The sequence below is a fragment of the Mustela putorius genome, unplaced genomic scaffold (assembly GCF_011764305.1).
Source record: "Mustela putorius furo isolate JIRA1106 unplaced genomic scaffold, ASM1176430v1.1 tig00000592_pilon_pilon_pilon, whole genome shotgun sequence".
Taxonomy (NCBI): Eukaryota; Metazoa; Chordata; class Mammalia; order Carnivora; family Mustelidae; genus Mustela; species Mustela putorius.
Window position 1 is genome coordinate 2,867,974 of NW_025421426.1, and position 25,118 is coordinate 2,893,091.

General features: G+C 40.8%; 1 protein-coding gene across 2 annotated transcripts in view; it reads right to left on the reverse strand.

Moving 5' to 3' along the window:
- Positions 1–17,156: 17,156 nt before the first annotated feature.
- TSHZ2 (teashirt zinc finger homeobox 2) overlaps positions 17,157–25,118 on the reverse strand; it is a 431,876-nt gene continuing 423,914 nt past the window's right edge. For both annotated transcript variants that reach the window (XM_004759876.3, XM_004759875.3), the window contains exon 3: positions 17,157–19,058. In XM_004759876.3, coding sequence (XP_004759933.1) covers positions 19,057–19,058 — 2 coding nt within the window. In that variant the 3' untranslated portion in view covers positions 17,157–19,056. The remainder of the gene's footprint in view (positions 19,059–25,118) is intronic.

Below are 25,118 nucleotides of genomic sequence, written 5' to 3' on the forward strand. Positions count from 1 at the left end.
GAATGATGACAGATGATGTCAGCATCTTTTCATATGCTTACTTGCCATCTGTATATTTTCTTTAGTGAAGTGTATGTTAAGGTCTTTGGCCCATTTTTTTGGGGGGGGGGTTGTTTTCTTATTGCCGAGTTTTAAGAGTTCTTTGTTTATTTTGGCAACAGTCCTTTATCAGATGTGTCTTTTGCAAATATTTTTCACAGACTGTGACTTGTCTTCTAATTCTCTTAATCTTGTCTTTGTAGAGAAGTTTTCAATTGTAGTGAAGTCCAACTTACCAATTATTTCTTTCACGGATCATGTCTTTGGTGTCATCCCCAAGGTCACCAAGTTTTTCCCCCATGTTATCTCCTGGGAATTTTATAATTTTCCATTTTTCATTTAGCTATATGATCCATCTTGAGCTAATTTTCAGGAAGAGCATAAAGTCTGTGCAGATTCCCTTTTTCACATGTGAATGTTTGGTTGTTCCAGTGCCATTTTTTTAAATAAAGAATTTATTTATTTATTTTATTTATTTATCTCCTTTTTTTTTTCTTGGAATACGAGCAGGGGGAGTGGGAGAGGGAGAAGAAGGTTTCCCGCTGAGCAGAGAGCCTGATGCAGAGCTTGATTCCAGGACCCTGGGATCATGACCAGAGCCAAAGGCAGACGCTTAACAATTGAGCCACCCAGGCGTCCCTCCAGTGTCATTTGTTGATGAGACTGTCTTTGTTCATTGTTTTGGCTCCGCTTCATTGTTCAGTGTCAGTTCACTATGTTTATGGGGGTATATTTCTGAGCTCTCTATTCTGTTCTATTGATATATTTATCTGTTCTTTCCCCGATGCCCCACTGTCTGGATTACTGTAGCTTTATAGTAAGTCTTAAAGTCCTAAAACATCAATCCTCCAATTTTGTTCTCCTTCAGTGTTGTGTTGGCTGTTCTAGGTCTTTTGCTCTCATCAGAAACTCTAGAATCAGTTGTTAATAGCTATGAAATAACTTGGTGGGATTTTGATTGGGATTGCATTGATTCAAGTTGGGAAGAACTGACATCTTAAAATATTGAGTCTTCCCATTCATGAATATGGACTATCTTGCTATTTTTAAAATTTTTCTTCAATGTCATTAAGGAGAGTTTTAGAGTTTTCTTTAAGTAGATCTTATACATATTTTGTTACATTTATACCTAAGTATTCCATTTGGGGAGATGCTAATGTAAATGGTATGGTGTTTTTAATTTCAAATTCTGCCTGATTGTTGTTGGTGAACAGGAAAGTCATTAACTTTTCTTTATTAACCTTAGATCCTTCAACCTGGCTGTAATCACTTACTAGTCCAAGAGGTGTGTTTTTTTTTTTTTTAATTCTTTCAGATTTTTTACACAGGCAGTCATGTTATCTGTAAAACAACTACAGTTTTGTGTCTTCCTTCACAATCTGTAAACATTTTATTTCCGTTTCTTGCCTTATAAGGTTTTTCAGAATGATGTTGGAAAGGAGTCATTCTTGCCTTGTACCTGATCTGCCTGAGAAAGCTTCAAGTTTGTCACCGTTAAGTATGATGTCACTTGTAAGTTTTTGGTAGTCTTTATCAAGTTGAAAACATTCCCTTCTATTCCTAGTTTTCTGAGAGTATTTGTTGCAAATAGGTGTTAGATTTTATCAAAAGCTTTCTCTGAATCTGTGGGATGAACATGTGATTTTTCTTTTTTAGCTCATTGACATTAATTAATTTTCAAATACTGAACCGGTCTCCCATACCTAGGATAAATCCCACTTGGTCATGATGTATAATCCATTTTACATATTTTTGGATTTGATTTCCTAAGATTTTGTTGAGGATTATCACATATATATTTATGAGAGATATTGATCTATAGTTTTCTTTTCTTAAAATATCTTTGTTGAGATTTGGTGTCAGGGTAATACTGGCCTCATAGAATGAGTAAGGAAGTATTTCCTCTGCTTCTATTCTTTCAAAGAGATTGTAGAGAATTGGTATAATTTTTTCCTTAAATTCCTTAAATGTTCACCAGTGAATACATCTGCGCCCTGTACTTTCTGTTTTGGAATATTATTAATTATTAATTCAATTTCTTTAGCAGGTAGAGGTGTATTTAGATAATCTGTTTCTTCCTGTGTGAAATTTGGCAGACTTCCTGTTCTTTACTCCAAAGAATTGAAAGAAAAAAAATTGGTACATTCCATCTAAGTAACAAATTTGTGGACATACAATGGTTAAATGTATTCTTTTTTAAAATATTGTATTCTTTTGTTATCCTTTTTATGTCCTTGGGATCTGCAATGATGTTTTCTCTCTTATTTATGATATTAGTAATTTGTATCTCCTTTTTTTTCTTGCTAAACTAGAGGCATATCAAATTTACTGATCTTTTCAGCTTTTGGTTTTATTGATTTTCTCTATTGTTTTTTCTGTTTTTATTTTTATTTATTTATTTATTTTAAGATTTTATTTATTTATTTGACAGAGAGAGATCACAAGTAGGCAGAGAGGCAGGCAGAGAGAGAGGGGGAAGCAGGCTCCCTGCTGAGCAGAGAGCCCGATTCGGGACTCGATCCCAGGACCCTGAGACCATGACCTGAGCTGAAGGCAGTGGCCCAACCCACTGAGCCACCCAGGCGCCCCTGTTTTTTCTGTTTTTAATTTCCACTCATTTCTGCTTTAAACCTTATTTATCTTATTATTTCTTTTCTTATGCTTACTTCATATTTAGTCACTCTTTTTCTACTTAATTTTTACCTTAGATTATTGACTTTAGGTCTTTCTTCTTTTCTAATACATTCATTTAATGCTATACATTTCCCTGTTTTCACTGCCTCTCACAAATTTTGATGAGTTGTGTTTTCATTTTCATTTAGTTCAAAATGTTTTAAAATTCTCTTGAGATTTGTTTTTTGACCTGTGTGGTATTCAAAAGTGTGTTGTTTAATCTGCACATATTTTGGGACTTTTAAGCGCTCTTTCTGTTAGCAGTTTCTTGTTTAATTCTATTTAAGTTCTAGAGCAGGCATTGCATGATTTCTATCCTTCTAAACTTGGTGAGATATGTTTTATGTCCCAGAATTGGTCTATCTTGACTAATGTTCCATGTGAGTTTGGTAAAAATAAAGATTCCGCTGTTATTGGAGAAGCAGTCTTATAGAGGTCAACTGTGTTCAGTTGACTGATGGTGTGGTTGAGTTTGACTGTGTTCTTACTAATTTTCTGTCTGCTTGATTGGTCCATTTCTGAGACAGAGAGGTGTTGAAGTTTCCAGCTCTAATAGTCGATTCATCTATTCATCTATTTCTTTTCTTTCTTTTTTCTTAAAGATTTTATTTGATTGACAGAGAGATAGAGAGCGTAAGTAAGCAGAGTGGCAGGCAGAGGGAGAGAGAGAGCAGGCTCTCCGCCAAACAGGGAGCCCAATGCAGGGCTCGATCCCGGGACCCTGAGATCATGACCCGAGCTGAGCCGAAGGCAGAAGCTTTAACCACTGAGCCACCCAAGTGCCCCTATTTATCTATTTCTCCTTGCATTTCTATCAGTTTTATCTCATGAAATTTGATGCTCTGTTGTTTGGTGTGTACATTTTTTTTTTAAGATTTTATTTATTCATTTGACAGAGATCACAAGTAGGCAGAGAGGCAGGCAGAGAGAGAGAGAGGAGCAAATAGGATCCCCGCGGAGCAGAGAGCCCCATGCGGGTCTCGATCCCAGGACCCTAGGATCATGACCTGAGCCGAAACAGAGGCTTTAAACCACTGACTGAGCCACCCAGGCGCCCTGGTGCATATATGTTAAGAATTGTTGTCTTCTTGGAGAATCAATCATTTTATCATTTATGCCTTTCTCTCTCCCCCTCCTCCCATAACTTTCTTTACTTAGAAGCCTGCTCTGTCTGAAATTACTATAACCACTCTTGGTTTCTTTTGGCTAATGGTAGCATGGTGTATTTTTTTTTTTACCCACTTCTTTTTAATCTATAGATGTCTTTATATTCAAGGTGGGTTTCTTACAGACAACACAGGGTTGGCTCATGTTTTTGGATTCACCCTGTCAAAGTCTTTTATTTGGTGTATTTAGACCCCTGACATGCAAAGTGATTATTGATAATTTTGGATTGATATTCATCCTATATGTTACTGTTTTCTGTTTGCTCCCCTGTTCTTTACTCCAATTTTTGTCTTTTACTCTTTTTCTTACTTTTGTGGTGTTATTTGAGTATTTCATATGATTCCATTTTCTCAACTTTCATAGTATATCAGTTATTTTTCTTTATTTTTTAAAATGGTTGCCCCAGAGTTTGCAATGTCCATTTGCAAATAATCCAAGTCTACTTTCAAGCAACACTCTACTGCTTCACGAGTGCTATGTCTTATAATAACAAGAAAACCGTGATTCCTCCCTCGCATTCCTTGATGATTACTGTCATTCGTTTCTCTTATATACAGACACATACCTGGTGTGTGCTAGCACATGAGCATACATAATCAAATATATTTTGAGTATTATTTTGAATAAGCCTATCTGATAAATCATTAAAAAGGAAGACAAAAGTTTTAATTTTACCTTCACTTATTCCTTCTGTGATGTTCTTCCTTTCTTTTTGTGGATCTGAGTTTCTGACCTATATTATTTTCCTTCTCTCTAAGGAGCTTCTTTTAACATTTTGGCAAGGCAGTTCCATAGGCAATGAATTCCCTCAGTTTCTGTTTGGCTGAGGAAATCTTTATTTCTCTTCCACTCTGAAGGATAATTTATCATTGTACCGAATTCTAGGTTGGTGGATTTTTCCTCTCAACTCTTTAAATACTTCACTCTTCTTGCTTGCATAGTTTTTGAAGGGAAGTTAGAAGCAATTCTTTGTTCGCTTTGAGAGAAAATGTTTCTTTCCCCTCTGGCTTCCTTCATTATTATTTTTTTTTCTTTATCTTCGATTTTTTTTGTAGTCTGAAGATAATATGCTTAGTTTTTGTTTTTGGCATTTATCCTTTTTCTTAGACTTCCTGCATCTTTAATTTGGTATCTGGCATTAATTTGAGAAAATTCTCAATCCTTATGGTTTCAACTATTTACTCTGTTCTTTTCCGTCTTTCTTCTTCTTCTTTATTCCCATCACATGTATGTTATGCCTTTTGTAGTTATCTCACAGCCCTAAGATATGCTGTTTTTTCTTTCTTCAGCCTTTGTTTCTTTGCTTTTCAGTTTTTGAGGATTCTACTGATATACTCTCCAACTCAGAGATTTTGTCCTCAGCCGTGTCCCGTCTACTAATAAGCCCATCAAAGACACTCTTCATTTGTGTTACAGTATTATTATTATTTTTTAATCTCAAGCATTTTGGGAGGGTGTTCTCTCTGAGGATTTCCACCTTTCTCCTTCCATCGCCCACGTGTTCCTGCATGCTGTCCACTTGACCCATTAGAGCCCTCAGCATATTAATTATAGTTGTTTTAAATTCTCAGTCTGGTAATTTCGACATCCCTGCTCTATCTGTGCTGAAGCTTGCTCTGTTCCTTCAAAATGTGTATTTGCCTTTTGAGATGCCTTATAATTTTTCCTTAATGGCCAGACATGGTGCACTGTGTAAAAAGGACCACTGTAAATAGGGCGTTAGTAATGTGGTAGTGAGGTGTGGGGAGGGGGGAATTGTGTGATAGTCCCACTGTTAGGTCTCAGTCTTTTGCTGAGCCTGTGCCTCTGGGCTGTGAATTTCATGAGAATTTCTCACCCCTTTAGGTGGGACAGGAAAGCTTGGGCAGCCTGGAGGGTGGACGTGTCTCTTGGTCAGGTCTGTTAGGTTCTGAGAGTACCCCAGCAGCTTAGGCTCTGGTTAACCAGTTCCTTCTGAGGGCAGGCCTTGTTAAGAAGAACAGAGTGCTCTGGTGTATTTGTAAATGGTTCTTTTCTCCCCTCCCTTTGCAGAAAGTCAAAGACTTTTCTCTGATATTTACTGTGGGGCTCCGATCAAGCTCCTGGAGGTAAATCTCACAATATTGTGAGGACCCCCTCCATGGCTGGGTGCCCCCAGAGTTTTTAAATCTCAGGCTTGTCTGCACTGAACCTCCAGAAAGCTGTCCATTCCAGTTCAGTGTTCCTAACCCGATGCTGATTCCCACGGTGGTCTCTGACCCGAGTATCCTCTCTTTTAGGTCTCTATTCCCTGTACCTTCGTCTGTCCCTGCAGTCTTGAGGGTAGAGGTTTGCCCTGTGTCCTCTCCTCTTGATCCAAGCAAAGTTGTTGATTTTTCAGTCTGTTCATCTTTTTGCTTGTTCTTGGGACAGATGGGTGACTTCTAAGCTTCCATACTGAACCTGTGGCTATGTTTTTTTTTTTTTTAATTTTTAAAAATTTTAAAATAAACACCTATGGCTTTTTTTTTAAGCACACAGATTTTCGTGATTTTTCTACCACAGAGATGTACCATAATTCATTTAATTCCATCTTCTATTTTGGGAACGCTTAGGTTCTTTCTAATTTTTCACAATTATAACCAATGTTATGATTGGACATTCTTATTAAATAAATCTCAGTGCACATCTTCACTTATTTTCAGAGGAAAATTCTCTAGGAGAATAATTAATCAGAGGACATGCACATTTTAGAGAAATTGACAAATACTGCTTAATCATTTTCTGGAAAGTTCCTATCCATTTTGCTCCCAGGAGCTATGTGTGCAGATGTCTCTTCCTTGACCTCTCTCCAACAATGGAGACATTATGTTTTATTTTTGTCAACTGAGTAAGTGCAAATGATTTCTCCTTGTTTTAATGTATGTCTCTTTAGTTATTACTGTTACTTAGTAGTATTTTAGGTGTTTATTGAGAATTTATATTTTTTTATTTGCATGCTGTTGGTTCGTGAATTTTGCCACAGTTTTTCTAGTTTGATATTTATTTATTTTCTTAAGGACATACAAATGCTCTTTATATCATTAATTATGCCAGTGACCATTAGGCATATATTAGCACAAATAATTTCCCCCTAATTTGTGACTTTTTATTATATATATAGTGGGTTTTTTCCTTACTCCTGGAATTTTAGTTTCTATAATTTCTTCCTTAGCATTTGTACCTTGAAATAACTTCCCTGCCTGATATCAGATAAGTATTGACTTGTATTTTCCTCTAGTTTTGTGATTTCATTTCTTGATTTTGTTCTTTCATTATTCTGAAATATAATTTAATACATAGTGTGAGATAGTTGTTTAACTTGCTTGTTTTTCTGAAAAGCTCACCAATTATCTGTGTGCTGTTTTATTTGTTATTAATGTACTTTTCCCTCTAAAAATTAGAAATTCTGCTTTTATAGTACATTGAACTCTTATTTAAACATTTAACATCTTCCTGGGTATTATTTTATTTTTCATTGAGTTGTTTGTTCACCCTTGTACCAGTCACATTGGAAAATTATTCTGGCGTTATAGTATATTTTCATACTCAAAAGATATACTCCTTCATTTTTCTTTTTTTTTTCTAATCTGTCATCTTTATTCTTTAATTTTGAAAAGGCAATAATGCACTCAGTAAAATGAATGGGACTGTAGTTTTTTTTTTTTTTTTTAAGATTTTATTTATTTATTTGACAGGCAGAGATCACAAGTAAGCAGAGAGGCAGGCAGAGAGAGAGGAGGAAGCAGGCTCCCCACTGAGCAGAGAGCCCGATGCAGTGCTCGATCCCAGATCCCTGAGATCATGACCTGAGCCGAAGGCAGAGGCTTAACCCACTGAGCTACCCAGGCACCCTGGGACTGTAGTGTTTTAATTTTTTAAAATTTTATGATTTTATTTTTTTTTAAGATTTTATTTTTAAGTAATCTCTACACCCAGCATGGGGTTTGAACTCACAGCCCCGAGGATCAAGAGTCACATGCTTTAATGACAGAACCAGCCAGGTGCCCTGGGACTGTGGTGTTTTTAAATGTCCGGCTTATTGACTATGTATTCAGATGTGCAATGTGCAAGATGTATGACAAATTGGATGCATCTGAGACTGTCGAAGGACCTCAGTTCATCCACCCTGAGCCCTTTTACCTTGGGAGCTGTGTCTTGCCCTGCTCAGGTCTTGCCTGTGTTGGGCTTTTGTACTTGGACTTGCGAGGTTCTGCCTTGGGTCCATTGGCTTTAGAGCAGACACTCAGCCTCTTAGCTCCGGCTGCGCTGGGTGAAGCCTCTTCCTCCTGACTCCCTCCTCTCTTCGTTCCTCACTGAAGAACTTGATAACTCGGGTGCAGTTCGCTGAGGTCCTGGGCTGTCCAGCAAGCTAGGATTGATCAATAGTATGTGCTAAGATCTAGATTATGGTCTTTGATGCCATGAAATCCTTAAGAAATGCTTCACTACACTGGGGCAGAATGGAAGAGTTGGATCGTGGAAGGTTCTGGCAGGGAGCACACGGGGGTCAGTAAGGTAAGGAGCATTTCAGAGAGAGTGATGGGGGGCATTCCGGGGGCTTCAGAGAAACAGCCTTCATTTACTTAACAAATATTTGTGGGACCCTCAGTGTGTGCCAGGCGCTAAAACCTCGGACTGGGAATATGTGAGCAAGACACATGCTTCATTTCTGTCCTCACATGTGGCCCATGGGAGAAACTGACATTATGCAAACGTGAAAATGAACACAATGGCAGTTCCTGATCAGGGCTCTGGGGCGAAAACAGGATGCTCTGTATGGGGGCTCACGGAGCACCTTTCAGAGGATATAGTAGCAAAGCCAAGATACCGGGGATATGAAGCCCAGCAAGGTGGTGCCTTCCTGCCCAAGGAAGGAGCATGGTATCTTTCAGACACTGTTGGAGGGCAGTGTCACTGGACCTGGGTGTCCATGGAGAGGATGAGGTCCGGGGAGCAGGCAGAAAACAGACTGGTGGGTCTGCGGAGGAGTTTGGATTTTATTCACAGTGAGATGGGCTAGGGCAAGAACCTGCCCGTGTTCCTGTGTGTCAGCTCTTCCCTGCGGGTCAGTCATATCTATGCCCAGCTCCGTCCATGTGACTCAATGTCCTGGGGTGTTCTCTGGCCATGGAAGCCTACTTCTTCCAACCTTGGCGCAGGGTGGACGTGTTGGGGAGTTAGGCCTCCCCCTGACCCCCGCAGCAGCCTTCTGCTAATAACTGAGCAAAAGGGGTATATAAATATCCCAGCTCTCTACTCAGTAGGCAGAATAACTCGAGAATGTTCGGCCCTATCTGTCAGAATTCCCAGTGAGACTGGGTCCATTGCTCATGGTGGTCATTGTTTGTGAAGCCTCTTTATCTCATCGACGTGCTTTCCGCTCTAGTTTCCCTTCCCCACTTCCCTCTTGGTGTTTCTTGGATTCATCTTCCATATAAACGGTTTATTTTCACATTTCATCTTAAGGCCAGTTTCTATAGGAAATCCTGGGTGTTGGAGGATCTTCAGCAGGGTTCAGCAAACTATGGCCCATGGGCCAAATCTATAGCCTGTTGTCTGTTTTTGTAAATAAAGTTTTATTGGAACACATCCATGCCCGTTTGATGACTATTGTCTGTGGCTGCTTTCCACTACAGTGACAGAATTGTGCTGTCGCGTCGCAGACCAGACGGCCCGCAAAGCCAAACCTATTTACTATCTGACCCTTCAAAGAAAATGTGCCTGCCTTTGGTCTGAGGAGCAGAATGACATGGTCTGATTTACTTTATTAAAAGGTCACGCCAGTGGCAGGGTAGAGAGTATATTTGGAGCTAGAGGGCTTAAGTACTAGCTAGAAGGCCACCACAGAAACCTAGGATGGGGGGAGTCTGGGTGACTCAGCCGATAAACATCTGTCTTCAGCTCAGGCCATGATCCCAGCGTCCTGGGATCAATCCCTGAATGGGGGTCCTTAGTGGGAAGCCTGCTTCTCCCTCTCCCACTCTCCCTGCTTGTTCCCTTTCTCGCTGTTCGCCGTGTCTCTCTGTCCAATAAATAAATAAAATCTTAAAAAAAAAAAAAGAAAATCTAGGATAGCTATAAAGTGAACAGACTTTGCTTGTATTTTGAAGTTGGAAATGACGGGACCTGTCAATGGATTAGATGGAGGAAGGGAGAAATTCAGAGATGTGCTTTTGTGTACTTTTGGTTCTTCTAAGGCTCCTTGAGAAATCAGAGATCCTCCATGACTTCGCAGCTTGGTTGGGGGCCGCGTTTGGGCCCCCTGAGTCCCTACACTCATCCTAACATAATGTTCTGTGTTTCCTTTGACCTTGCCTTAGATCACAGAGTTAACACAAAACAGAGCCCGGATTCTTAGCACAGTTTGACTCTAGACCCTGTTCTCACGACCATTATCACGCCGACATATCCGTGTAACCCTCTGCAGTGTCCTAGGCTAGGTGCTTGGCAAATAGTCACCAAGGGAATCAAGACCAAGAACTCTTTGGTTTGGTCCAAACTACTAATCCCAATGCTCCGCTTTCACTGGTTCCTCTTTCCTTACCTGCCCTGCCTTCCCTCCCCTGGCTCTCCTATTTCATAGTGTAGACATAGGGCCCCGGCCATGGAGTGGAGCTTACAGGCGATGTGATAGCTGTCCTAATTTAAGGAGCAAGAGTCCCATGTAGCCACCGGACACGGAAGACGGGAGCTGGCTGTGCGCACACCACCCATCATTTCTGGTGGGGCACCAGCATCCGTGTGGGCAGCTTGTGCGTGAAACATGTTCCAGTTGTCTGGGGACATTAAAGGAAATGGAGGGAGAACAGAGGGAGGCTGGGCGTTAAGCAGGGCTGTCGCGCTGAGTTGGCGAAGGCCGGGACCTCTCCATCATTGTCTGCCTTCTGCCTTCATCCTGAGGCTTCTGACACAGCCGCCCACTGCCTCTGTTGAGATTACATCATAAATTACTCAGACGCAAGCCGACCGGATTTGAGAGGGTGCAAAGGCAGTCCAGAAACCGAGCAAGTGCCCTGGCATTGGTAAAAACCAAAAAACCGAAAAAACACTTTAGAGATGAGGGTCGATGTTGGAAGCGGGTTGGCAGGTCCAAGCCCACCAAGAATTCCCTTGCGTGGCCTCCCTGGGGGGTCAGGGCTGCTTCTGCACGCCCTAGATCCCCTTCCCCTTGCCCCTCTCCTCTCTTGCCATCCTTAAAAAACACACATAGGCAGAAATCAATCCATCAAATGTCATTACAGATTTATTAAGCCTGATGTAGAAAGACATTTAACAGGAACATCTTCACAAAGCATAAAAAGAGCACTTCTATTCAGTCTTGTGCTTTGAAAATCTAAATATATTTTTATCATATAAATAATTCTTTTCATGGTTTAAGTGCATCTGTGTTTTCTTCTTCTTCTTCTCCCCTTTAATTTTCATTCAGTTGGCCAAAGTGGAAGTCGGCGCTGAGGGAGACGAAGCCATTTGCAAAGCTCGAGGTGTGCAGAGGCATGAGAGACATGACGACCATATCAGCTGGGTTTCAGACCGGTGGTTCGAGATGTGCAGCTTTAGAATGAGGGACAGCCGCCAGCAGAATCATGCTCGAGCACACCCAAGTCCTTAAAGTCGGCTGTTGGGTTTCCTGATGCAAATTACGATAAGCTTTCAGATGGGAAACGGTCTATTTTCCACTGTTGAGTGGAAAAAAAAAAGACTTCTTTTTGGTTACAAAGGAAAAGAGTTATCGTGTTCAAAAATGTAAATAATACACTTATAGAAACCTTTCTGATGGAAATGAGGGGCTCCATATAACCTTGGCGAGTGTGTCATTAGTTTTTCACAATAGCTAAAAGAAGTAGTATCCATTATTTAGGGCTTTAATTACATTTCGCAAAGTAGAATGATATTCTTAAAAAAACCAAAAACACCAACTCTTTAGAAGTAAAAAAATAATGGCTTCTGTGATATAATTTAAGGGTTTTCTTCATTTCCGCCATCAGAGAATTTATTTCTAGTGATAAAATTGTATTAAAAATCTCTCTCCTTATAGAGATAATTTCAATGCTGCAGCATCGAGGCATACATCTTCATGCGCCCAAACGAAGTCATTTTTATTCAGCGAGGAATTGATCTGAATGTTTCTTTTGACCTTATTTAAGTTATATGGGGTACCAAGACCAGATTGTTTATAATTAGGAGAGACAACAGGATGGTGGCACCAAGGGACAAAGGCAAAAGCACCTTTTCTGAAAATCCCTGCTTTTTTGTTGTTGTTGTTTATTTTTTTTTTTTTTTTCAAGCTGGAAAACCGTCATTTCCAGCTGGGTTGGTGGTCTTTGGGGATGAGGAGGAATAAAAGCAAGCGTGGCCCGCCAAGGAAAGAATTTTCCAGATCCCAGAGAAGTGGGCACAGATGCCTGCCTGTATCTGTGATGGATCTGTTTGGCCACAGGGTGGTATAATTTTCCTAGCAGAAAACTTTTTTTTTTTTTAATTGCAGGGACAATTTATAATCATCAAAAACAAGTGAAACATGGTTTTGATTAAAACAGCCTGTTGGCTCAATAATCTTTGTAATTTTAAAAACATCCTTAATGCAGAAGGAGGACACGCCGATGTCAGGAATGGCCGGGGGCCCCACTACAACAGCAACCGATACGTAAGGAGGAGAATCGCGAGGTCATAAAAACAAAATTAAGCTAATGTTTCAAATTTCGACAATTATGAATTCTTCCTCTAAGAAGACATTAAAAAATTTTTCAGGCACTATTAGATAAAATACAAAGAGGATAATTCTACATGGATGAGTTTGCAGTTTTCCCAAGGGGTAAAGCATGCCTTTAAAGGAAAACTCTGAATTAGGACGTTGGTTCCTCCCTAGATCCAGCAGTTGGAAGGGACTCATGCAGACAGACAAACTTGGTTCTTATAATTTCTTTGTAAACTCAGATCTAATTCTTTTAGAAGCTATTGGAAGAGAATGACCAGGAAAAAAATTACAAGCATATTTTTTTCTATACAAAAGAATCCCCATTGTGGGCCAGTTTGGTAGGAAAGGGAAACAAGCAAATATAACAAAGAATGTGTTCATACATGGAGATATAGTTAGTATATACAAATATGTACAGTATAAAAATGTACGAAGGCTTACGTTCCCAGTCATCCAAGCTGCATTGTATACAGGGGAAAACAGCCTGGCTTTTCCTCCTAGTATACGTGCAAATGTATTATATACAGCATGCAGGTAATAGAAAATTAGTGCATTTGCACAGAAACATTCTACAGGTACGGTTGCAGTCATTTTTCTTGGAAAATGACTAGTCTGCTTTCCTAATATAAAAACGTGTTTGCCTTTCTTCACCGGCAAATGAACACTTTTCCTTCAGAGCAAGGATGAATGCGATTCTCCCGACTCATTCCACCCTACCTGCCCCTCTGCCTTTTCTAAAAGAAAAGAAAAAAAAAAGAAATATAGAATCAACAGAAGGGGGCAAATGTGTAACAGAAGCACGGTGGATATGAAATTTCCTAAAAAGCTACAAGAACTCCGCAGAGTAAGAAACAGCAGACCATTATAAAGACTGTGCGATCAACTATCTTCTTGATTGGAAAAGGGTTTGGAAGTTTACGGTTCACCCTGACTGTGCCTGGCTGTTAGGAATCCAAGTCAGGAGAGATTAGGACGATATAAATGTATGAGAGACCAAAAAGTATATTGTATCCCAAGATATTGTGACATTTAAAAACCCTGAGCCAAATGAGAATTGTTTCGTATGTCAGCTTTTTTTTTTTTTTTTTTTTTGACTTGCATCGCACCTTCTAGCATCTGCTGAGTTATAAGCCCAAATATTGGATTGCAGAACTGGAATGTTTCTGTAGTATTTATCTCAGTACAGGACGGCAGCACTTTTTGCCTCTTTTCCGCAGAGCAGTTGAACTTTGTGTGTTTAAAAAATGTACGCACACATTTATAACTCCTGAATGTTGTATGGGTCATTGAGAAAGTGAAAATATGACTGTACAGAGTCTTCACATTTGAGATATAATCGTATGATTGTGCAAGTTCTGTAAATATAAGCCTTTGCCTGAGGACTGATATCCAAACGCAGGTTTCAGGTTCAAGATAATTCAGTGAGCACACTGAATTTCTTTTTCTGGAGGGGTTGAAGGGAGCAGTACATTTTTTTTTTTTCCTTTTTCTAAGTAACGCCTTTGTTGGAGTTTTTCAGCTTCTCCTGGGGGTTTTCACAAAAGAGTTATTATTTGTACTTCCAAAAGCAGTTTTAAGCAAATAAACATTGTAGAAAGGGCTGTGAGAATTTAATCTGTCTTTTGCAAACAGATAGTTTGTTAAAAGGCCTTAACGATAATCATATGGCTATTGGTAAAGTCATTTGTGTGCTGAAAGGTGTCAGATCAGGGTGCTATTACTTGGAAGAGCCGTTTTACTTGGAATCTATTTTTCCAAAGGAAATGGACAGAGTCCTGTTGCAGAAATAGCATTCCACCTGGTACCAGCATTTTAAAACAGTCCTATTCTAATCCATAAAACATTTCTAGTTTTCCCTGAAGCTTTGGGCTGCCTTGCGCATGAATAATTTTTGGAGAAACACCCACGCCCGTTAGCCCATTGTTCGTAACTATTGGAAGAAGATTAACCAGAGCCTGGAAATTGCGTATCTGCGTATGCCTCTGAATCTGTCACAGGAAACCAAAGGAGATAAGTGGCTTTTACTTTGGATGAAGAGGTAAAATTCCCCTGTAGAAATTCTAAAGATGATTCACAAGTTTCAAAATGTTTAATGCTTCCCTACAATGGAAACCTGTCTCTCTGTCTGGGGGGATGGAAATTTGTATCTCGTTCTCCTGCTCAATCTTTGTCTAAAAGTATTTCATGGATATTTTGAGAAAGTGCCACATTTAGGAAGGGAGAAAATGAAATTAGCATTTTAACATCTCACAGGGGAAAAAAATAAACCGAAAGTTCAGTTGTGATTTTTTTTTCTTGTTTAATGCTCGTTCAAAACAAACTACTTTTATTGCTCTTTAGAACTACACACACACACACACACACACACACACACACGAGGTTTTCCACATCGACACACTTCTACTCTTGTGGGGAGTAGAAGATAATGGGAAAATGACATTTTTAATGTTTTTTTTTTTTTTTTAAACCAAAACTTTTAACAAGATTAAAAAATAAAAGCGGATGGTGTGGGCGGGAGAGATTCGAACGCAGTCAAGTAACTGGTAAGTGACAGATGGAAAAGCATGCACCTTTTAAGGCCTTGTAATCTTTGGATTTACTGTGAAAAGTTTCAGAAAAACCATAGACTCTCACTGCGTCACTGTCTGTGGGCCATGGCAAATCACTGTGAATTCGTATGTACATACCTCCTCGATGGAGGTGTGTACATACTGGTACACATGTACTGAAACTGGTTGCCTCACCAGTTTCAGAAATGCTTCCCAAATATGTCATTTCACGAGCTTGCTTTCTGCATTTCGACTAAATTCAACGGCTCGTGCCTGTGACATTAATTATGCAAGACTCAAACAGGCCAGCGGGCACATTTTGGGGGTGAGTTTTAAGAAATCTATTTGTGACCTTAAAGAAATTCTGTGGGGACTGTGTGGGCTATCCAATACATTCTGTGATTACAGTCTACATTTAGGCCTTGACCTATTTTTAAGCTAGTTTCTCTTCTGTGTGCTTTTCTGAAGGAGAAATCCCTCTTCTGAAATATTATTATTTTGAAAAGCAGGCATAAAAACACAAGTGACACAGGGGAGGTGGCCCCTCCGGGAGCTCCTCCCCGCCACCCGCCCCGGCCAGGAAGGGTCAGGGTGTTGCGTGAGTTGTTCACTGTTGTACCCCCTACCACCTAGAACAGTATCCTGCACACAGCAGGTGCCTTCTAATCTTCGTGGAATGAATTTGCCAAATGAATTGTATTTCCCATTTTCTCTTGTGTCCCCCGGTGGTTTTGCAACATGCTCTATATTTGGTGAATTTGCTGAACTACGAAATGGGGCCAAAGACATAAAACTTGAATATTTATATACAATTTTTTTCAGTGGACATTTTCGTTTGCAGCTGGTTGGTGGCCTTCGCTAGCAAGAGAGATGAAGAAGGAAAGGCAATTTCTCACCCCTACTGATAGCAAGGGTTGGTGGTGAAATGGAGAGTCTCAAGTGTGATTTGCATGATATTTGCATGTCATGTTTCTTTCCATTTCTCAAGTTCCAATATATCAGCACTCTGTTTATTCAGAGGGAGGAAGAGAATGGTCTGAAAGCAGATACAAACATTCTCCTGAGCTCATGTTAGTTTCTTTTTCCAGAAAGAAGTTTCTAGAAGCCTCACAGGGCTTGCCAAATGAAAAGACAGGCCTGGTCCCTAGAGATGTGCTGAGAGCCCTGTTTACCTCACAGCGTGAGCCCAGATCTTGTTTCCTAAGGAGAACATCAGCAGCTGTCCCTCAGCAGTGACATTTACAGTTACCAATGTGTACCAATTACAGTTACAAAGATGACAATTCATGCATCTCTCCGAGTTTATCAATATTTTTGTCTCTCGCCTCCCACCCCCCCCACAGAAATTGCGCTAACAAAACCATATAGATTAAATATTGAAGCAGATGATTTATTTGTTTTTGTTTTTTTTTTTAAATCTCAGAAGGGAAACAATTTCCACAGAGTTGAGAATTGTATTGTGCTCCCCCCAGTTGGAGCAAGAGCTCGTGAATCCGCTTTCGAAGGGTAGCAACAGAGTCTCTGAATTACATAACTTTATCTAATAACCCTGGGTTGGCGCAGGCAATTTTTAACAGCTTCAGGAAGCCCAATGCTAATGCATTGATTTTCCTTTAATAGAATTTCGTCGTCGAAGGCCGGTGCTCAGTTGAGGCCACCCTTCAATCTTAACCCATGCGGAGACTGTTCCTTTCCAGTTGAGCTCCATTCATTTCTGGTTGAATAGGTTAAGCAAAGACAGACCTCGCTGTTCTCAATTCACTTTATGATCCTCCCATCATAAAAAATAATATCAGCACCTTGCTTTTCATGTCAGAACTACATTTGAGCCGCGATTCCCTATGCCCATGAGTAAATCCCATAAAAGCCGCCCCGTTGTACTGTTGCTATTTTTCCTTGTGGGTGATTGATTGATGGATGAGTGCTGACACTTCAATGAAGCTATTTCGACTGCCATCTCAATCCGATGATGTGAGGGGTATATTTTCTGTCCATGCCTCATTACTTTAGAATGACATTCCTGGAACTTCATTTACTTTTTCCCTCCTTCCCCGAAGCGCCATATTTTTTCCCATCTAGGTTATGCATGCCATAAAAAAAGCAATTTGCTATTATATGTGGCATAAGGGCAACACTTTCCCTAGGAGGTAAATAAGGTCTTTTTTTTTTTTTTTTAATCCCGATGTTGAATTTAGGGATCATGTCAAAATTTCCAAAGCAGTTTCAACAGGCCGGCTTCTGCGAGGAAGGGTGGAAAGGATATTTGGCTTCGTTCTGTGGGTGTTGAGACTTTTGTGTGTGTGACAACCTTGGTTTTAAAGCGATGACAACAAAATTGTTTCTTTTTGTTTGTTTGTTTCAGAATCATCTAAGTTCCTAGTGTTGTATGTAGAAGAGTTTAACTATTTTGCCTATAGCTGAGTAGGAGTTTATAACACAATCCAGACTTCATCGGTCCTTTGAGAATAAGGAAACTCGTTGTTTAAATGCAATGATAGATTTATCTATTTATAGATTGCTTTCCGTTGTATAGAAAAATGCGCAACTAGAGTAAACAGCTCTCCCCCTGAATTTCCAAACCGTGCACTGGGTATGCAGGACTTTTAATATTAAAACATGCTCTTAGCTTTTCCAAGTTGACTCGGAACCTGATTTTAATCTGTGTAATACAGTATTCCCGTTAATAATAACGTATAATTAAGACATCCGTTAAAAATCCATAACGTTAATTTAATGGAGAAAATCTAATACAGTTCTATTGGAATTTTTACGTTAAATTAACTTTAACGGGCTTTTAATGGATGTCTTAATTAGATCTCATTATTAACGGGAATATTCCACAAATTAAAATTGGGCCCTCAAAGTTTTAATGAAAAAAGTTGCGGGAACCCATTTGAAATGGACACCCTCTTTCATGCTTTCTGTTGCTGCTCAAGCTAAGCTGCGTTTCCAGGTCCATACACAGCAGGTTCTGCAGAAGGAGATCACGGGGCGAGAGGGCAGCTGAGCTCTCCATTCCTGTCGCCATCTCATCTCCTTGCTTTCCTCCAGATCCCACATCGCACCAGTTTCCCCAGTTCTGCCAATTTGCAGGTCTTGTATCTGTACTTAACATCTCCCCCCTCCCCCCTTGTAACCAACAAAGACAATGATTAAAACGATGCCCACCACCGCTTGGGAAAAAGTCTTTGGCAGTAACATGGTTAAGCCCGACTGCGTGAACAACTTTCACGGAAGATGAACCTTGTTCAGAGGTCTCCTTGGCTCCAGCTCTGGTCTGACTTCATAATTCTTCCACTCTGCGGAGATGCATGGCTCCCCAGGGCAGGGGCCGGACTGGGCAATCCAGGTGCAACCGTAATTGTTGCTCTGAACAGAAACATTTCCTTTAGACAAACGTTCCCAGAGGGGTTATAAATAGGAAATGGACATCACCATGAAAAGTAGGCTTCCGAGGGTCTGCAGTGAGGGCAACTCGCTTGGCCCTTAGACTATGAAGACTCACACTCCCCCGCCCTTTCCTGTCAAGTGTTACAGACCCACGGAATAAGTACATCCATGTTCTCGGTCATTATTTTTCTTCAGTGGCACTTTGTTTTCTCGTGACAGTGAAAAGGGGACCATGGAGACGAGACCACGTCATTGCAGTTTATCAATGAAAATCTAATATCGTCCATAAGCAGAGAAGTGGAAATCAATACTTCATTACCAAATTGTTAGTAAGAATGAAGAGAGATGGCTGGGGTCAATTTTTTTTCCTTTTTCCTTTTTTTTTTTTTTTCTTCTCTCTCTCTCTCTCTCTTTTTTTTTTTTTTTGGCTGTCTTCTCAGAGCAGGGTGTTAGGAGGAGTTCAATGTCAGGAGCAGGTGACACAGCGAAGCAGGACTCAGTGGGAGGGAGATCCGGGCTGGAAAGTTGAAACTAAGGCATTTATCCTGTAATGGGAATCAGAACAACAGAAAAAGATGCATTAATTTCTGAGGAATAGCTCTGTTGGTTACCTCCCCCTGTAGCCAAATTGCCCACCAGCAGGATCTCATTTGTACTAAGGGTCTGCGTGGAGTCATAGTTAAATCTAGTCTAGGGTGGCATATAACCACGTGATGAGACCTAGAGAGGAAAAGCCAGTTTAGAGGGGAAAAAACACTTTTAAAATATAATGTATGGAAGAGATATGTATACACTCTTGTTCATAACAGCATTATTCGTAATAGGCAAAAGGAAGGAGCAGCCTCGATGTCCACTGACGGATGGATAGGTAAACAAGATGTGGTATGTGTATAGACACAAGGGGATGGTATTCAATCTTGAAAGGAAATTCTTCTACATCGTACAACATGCATGAAACGTGGGGACATGATGTTAAGACAAAATAAGCCAGTCGTAAAATTCTATATGACTTCACTTCCATGAGGTACCTAGAGTGGTCAAACATAGAAGCACAAAGCAGAAATGGCAATTGCCAAGGGCTGGGGAATGGGGAACTGTTGTTTGTGGGTGTAGTTTCAATTTTGCAAGACAAGAAAGTTCTGGAGAAGGATAGTAGTGACGGTTGCACAACAATGAGAATGTATTTAATGTCACCAAACTGTACCCTGGAAAATGATTCAGATGATAAATTTTATGTTTCGTGTGTTTTTCCGTAATTAAAAATAAAAACTACAATATACGTTCCCATTATAAAGCATTCCGAAAAAGAAAAAAAATTAACTTATGGTCCCACCATCCAGAGGGAGCTCCTAGTCACATTCTGTTCTATTTTCGTCTAGTTTTCTCTTCCCATGAATTTGTGAAAAGCGTACATGGTCATAAGTACCCACTGTGCAATTTTCCTCTCTGGTGTTTTCCCCCACTTGGACGCCCCATTTTAAGTAGCTACACGAGTTCTATCACCTATGCTATCAGAATTTACTAAAACATTCTCATGATGCTGGACATTTAATTTGCTTCCAGTGTTACTCAGTAATGGTTAACACTGTGATAAACATCTGTGTTTAAAGCCTTGCAGTTTGTTGGGATATATTCATAGGCTTAAATTTGCCAAATGTGGAATTCCTGAGTCGAAAGATAGGAACACTTTTGTTGTTGGGGAAATGCTACTTAGAAGTATGTATGTGAGATTAACTGGGAGAATTTTTTTTTTCAGATATGTGTTATCTGGATTACTGTAAGAATGCCTATAGTTTCCATTAGCCCAACCTGGGTGCCACCCATTCCTTGTTTACATCTTATTATTTATGGGGTTTTTTTGTTTTTAATGAGGAAAAACACCTTTGGCTTATACGTAATCGGTCTTTTGGAAGAGGAGAGCTTCCAAGTTTCTGGCAGAAGAATAAAGACACGTTGAAAATTGTTGCCATTTGATGTGTGCAAAGAAATTATGCACAGAATACCCATGACAGATTTTATAAACGATTCTTTGGTATGAAATAGTAGGACTCCAATCCTAGAGCCAGTTGTTGTGTACCTACCAAGTGCCAGATACTTTTTACCTTACCACTAACACTTGAAAAATCTCATTTTATTTTATTTTATCTTATTTTATTTTTAAAAAGATTTTATTTATTTATTTGACACAGAGAGAGAGAGATCACAAGTAGGCAGAGAGGCAGGCAGAGAGAGGGGGGAAGCAGACTCCCTGCTGAGCAGAGTGCCCGACACGGGGCTCGATCCCAGGACCCTGAGATCATGACCTGAGCTGAAGGCAGAGGCTTAACCTACTGAGCCACTCAGGTGCCCCAAAACAATCTCATGTAAAAAAAATAAAAGAGCCTCAAGGAGGTTTGTGACTGGTCCAAGGTCTCAAGGCTAATAAAAAGTAGAGATTGCCCTTGAATTTAGTTCCTCCCACTTGGAAGCTTCCGTACTCACTTCAGGCCCCCCCCCAACCACCACACACACTTAGATTATGGATGTCGCCATCCGTGGAAGGAGTCATTTCCCTTTGACATTAGGTTTGTGTTTCAGAGACAAAGTTATCTTCCCTCCAACTTGGTTGGAATGCCGTGGCAGGTCCAGAAACTTGGAGGAGAATGGTCATGTGGTTGGAGGAAGAGAGAAAGGCATGAAAGAAAAAGAGATTTGAGGACAGAGATTGTAGTGGTATTAGGGGAAGGTAGGAGACCGGAGAGAGAGAGAAAGAAAGAGCAGTCTTTCTGCTTAAAGGGTGAAAGTGACCTACGCTGGAGGCCGAATGCAGTCCTCGGTGGAGGGTTGACGCATGTTCTGTGTGAGGCCCTCGCTCTCTCCTCCCTGACCGTGACATTGTTGTGATGCCAGGTTTAAAAAACTTTGTTTCATTTGTTGCTTCCTTGAACCCGCTCCAGATTTGTTCAACACTTAGACTCCTCTGGCTGGGTTTCTCTTAGGACAAAGTTTGCCCTGGGGAGAGGAGTGAGGAGAATGAAAAAAATAATTGTATTATATTATCGTCCCCTTCTTGGAAACTGTCAGCACACACACATCAGCATATTAAAGGCTCTGAGAAGTCCCGCCACCAAAACCCAACCCAACCCAACACTTTGTTTAAGCACTTTGTTTAACCCAGTGCTTCCCAGATTTGTTTGATGACCCTTTTCTTCCCTACAAAACAGTCAACGAATATACTTGCATGTAGTTTTTCTGGAAAATATCTTCATGACAGACCTTTGGTTAAAAACAAGGAAGTTGCTTAGCTCCTAAGATCTCAGTCCTGACCTCATTACTGACTTTCTGTGATTTTTTTGCTCAGGTCCCATGGCTTTCTGGGGCCTCAGCACGAAAGGAGCCTACTGTAGTCATAACTAGACATTTTCCGAGTTTACTCTCGCCTACCCATGCTAAGTCTGTGCCTCACCTCAAGTCAACCTCATGATGCTGTAATGTGGGAGGGTGTAGTGTCTACATCTTCCAGTCTAGGAAAAGGAAATTTAGGGAGGTGAAGGCATTTGGCCTGCAGTCAGCTGGCTGGTAAGTGGGCAAGAGGGTACTCAGGTTCAAGGTTGCTTGAGCTCTTAAACCACTGCTTCTTAGATGGTCTTGTGATGGCTTGATATTGTCGTAAAGTGTTGAACACTAATATTATTAACACTTCAGGGACTTTTCTCCAAGAGTATCTGTACAGTTGCTTACTGAGCTAAATTCTAGATATGAACATGTTCTATTAAAACCCGACTATGATGCTATTTCTACCCGACAAATCTCATAGACCACCATGGTGGATGGAAATGGTGGATCCTTCCAGAAAGTCAGTGTTCCCGTACTAAAGAGACTGTGTCAAGAGGAGAACCGAATCTTAGGCCACTTTGGGATGATAGACCTTTTCGTACCATTGCTTATCTGAGAAGAAGAAGAAAATACACCTTATTTTTCTGTAGACCTAGAGATGAGACCCTGACAGAAAATCAAAGGAATGAAGGGAATGAGACATAGCAGCGTTACTTCTCACTGCTCAGAACGCAGTGTGTAAACTACTCTTGGTTGTGTCTCCACGGGTTGGTGAGGCCGAGCTTGGCTGTAGCGTGGTTTTTTTTTTTTTTTTCTTCCTAGTATGTTAAGCTACTACTATAAAAATAAAACAGAAATAAATAAAAATTTTAATTACATATCTAAAAAGTCATTGGCACAGTTCATTAAGGAGAGTTTGTGAGGGAGAGCCCGGCGAAGAGATGCAATTATTTTTGTATTAATTACATAGCCACCAACAGATGTGTAGAATTATATCTACTTTAATTTAGCCATGCTAGAATTTTTTTTTTTTTTTTTTTTTAAGAGAAGGAGAGAGTGAGCAGGTGGAGGACCAGAGAGGAGAGAGAGAGAGAGAGAATCTTAGGCAGACTCCATGCCTAGCGTGAAGCCTGACACGGGCCTATCTTAGGACCCTGAGATCATGATCTGAGCAGGAATCAAGAGTCAGTTGCTTAACTAACTGAGCCACTGAGGTGCCCCTGGTCGTGCTAGGGTTTTTCGTCCCTCTGGCACATCATTTTGTTTGGCCCTTTCTCTCCAGGCCCTTGCCCAGGCCTGCCTTCCTCTTTCTCTACTTTGTTCTGTTCTTCTCAGAGTTGCGCTGCTTCCCTGGGGCCCAGGGGGAGCGCCGTGGTTGCCGCAAGGGTGGGCATGCCACCAGCGTTGAATGGTGAGGTGCTGGGGGTCTTAGGCACCTTGCAATGTGTGGGACAGCTTCTTCTCACAAGGTAGTGTTGGCCCTCATCCTGCTCCATTTTTGAAAATGTGTCTGTAGGTTGGGGTTTCTCAACCTTGCACTCTTGATATTTGGGGCTGATAATTCTTTGTTGTGGGAGACTCTCCTGGGCATTGTGAGATTTTTAGCAGCATCGCTGGCCTCTACTCACTCGATTCCAAGAGCAGCCCCCTTACCCTCGAGTTGTGACAGCCAAAAATATCCCAGACTTTGCCAAATGTCCCCGGGGCGGGGAGCAAAATGATCTATCACAGCGGTTCAGAAGAGCTGACATAGTGGAAAACACTTTTATAATTATTTCAGCCTAGACCCTAATTTCATTTCACATATAAACACAAAGTCTTTGGTGCACAGTTTCTTATACACAGCATTGTCCAGAAATAAAGCAACCTGGCAAACAAAGAGAAACTGATTTGTTTTCTTTGGAATTTTAAGGGGAGTTATTGTCCATTAAAACAGAAGCAAGTCACCTCTGGCATTGTCACTCATCGTATTTGAGACGCCCCTTCAACAGCCCCGAAACCGACAGGCAGGTGTCAATGGCATGTTCGCTGATTGTCTACCTATAGAAACACACAACAGATGGTCTCACCATCCTTCAAGAACCTCGTGCCTGAGTGTGGCCCATGGAACATCAGCGTTGGCATTGTCCCTGAGCTTGTCAGAAATGCAGCACCCCCATTCCCCGAGCTGCTGACTCAGAACCCACATATCACAGGATTCCGGGGGATGATATTCATGTTTCAGAAGTCCTGTTGGTGTGAACTTTCATGCCCAAACGTTTTCCTTTTGTTTCTCATTGCACACTTGCTGCATCCGATGATTTCTTTTGGAAATTATGTGTGTAGGCTGGTCATGAGATCTATGGATTCATTTCTGGATCGTACAGGGGAAACCATAGACTGTTTGTGGGGACATGTGCACACTGGGTCTGTGAAGGGGGAGGACTCCTGCCCTGCACAAGCCCCAGGCAGGCAGCTGCATCCAGTCTGTGATGTGAATGATCACGGTGTGCTGATGGTCCTGTGTTCCAGATCCGCAGGTCAGACTGCCTTTTCGACCTTTCTGTGTGAATATCTCACAAGTCCATCAGAGGCAACTTTTTCAAAAGCAGGGAGCTTGAATTCCCCTGCCCCCAGCCCGTTTCTCTTCCAATGTTTCTGTTCATAGGAAATGGAACCTCAAGCTGCTTGGTTGTTCCAGCCAGAATATTGGGTCATCCTTGACACCTCATCATAAGATTTCTCGCCAAAATCTACTTCCCCAATCTAGTTCAAGACTGTATCTACCACCCCCAGATGACTGTGCCCTCTCCCTGGGCTGCTTTACTCTGCTCTGCGTCCTGCCCATCATTTTCCATACAGCAAACAAAGTGAGCTTATGAAAACTTTAATTATTAGACCTCAGCCATAGCAACTTCTTCCTAGAAACATCGCTGAAGGCAAAGGAAGCAAGGGCAAAAAATGAACTATCGAGACTTCATCAAGATAAAAAGCTTTGCACAGCAAAGGAAACAGTCAACAAAACCAAAAGACAACCAAAAGAATGGGAGAAGATATTTGCAAAAGACATATCAGATAAAGGGCTAGTGTCCAAAATTTTTAAAGAACTTAGCAAACTCAACACCCAAAGAACAAATAATCCAATCAAGAAATGGAAATCCAATCAAGAAGACATGAACAGACATTTTGGCAAAGAAGACATCCAAATGGCCAACAGACACATGAAAAAGTGCTCCATATCACTCACCATCAGGGAAATACAAATAAAACCCACAGTGGGATACCACCTCACACCAGTCAGAATGTCTAAA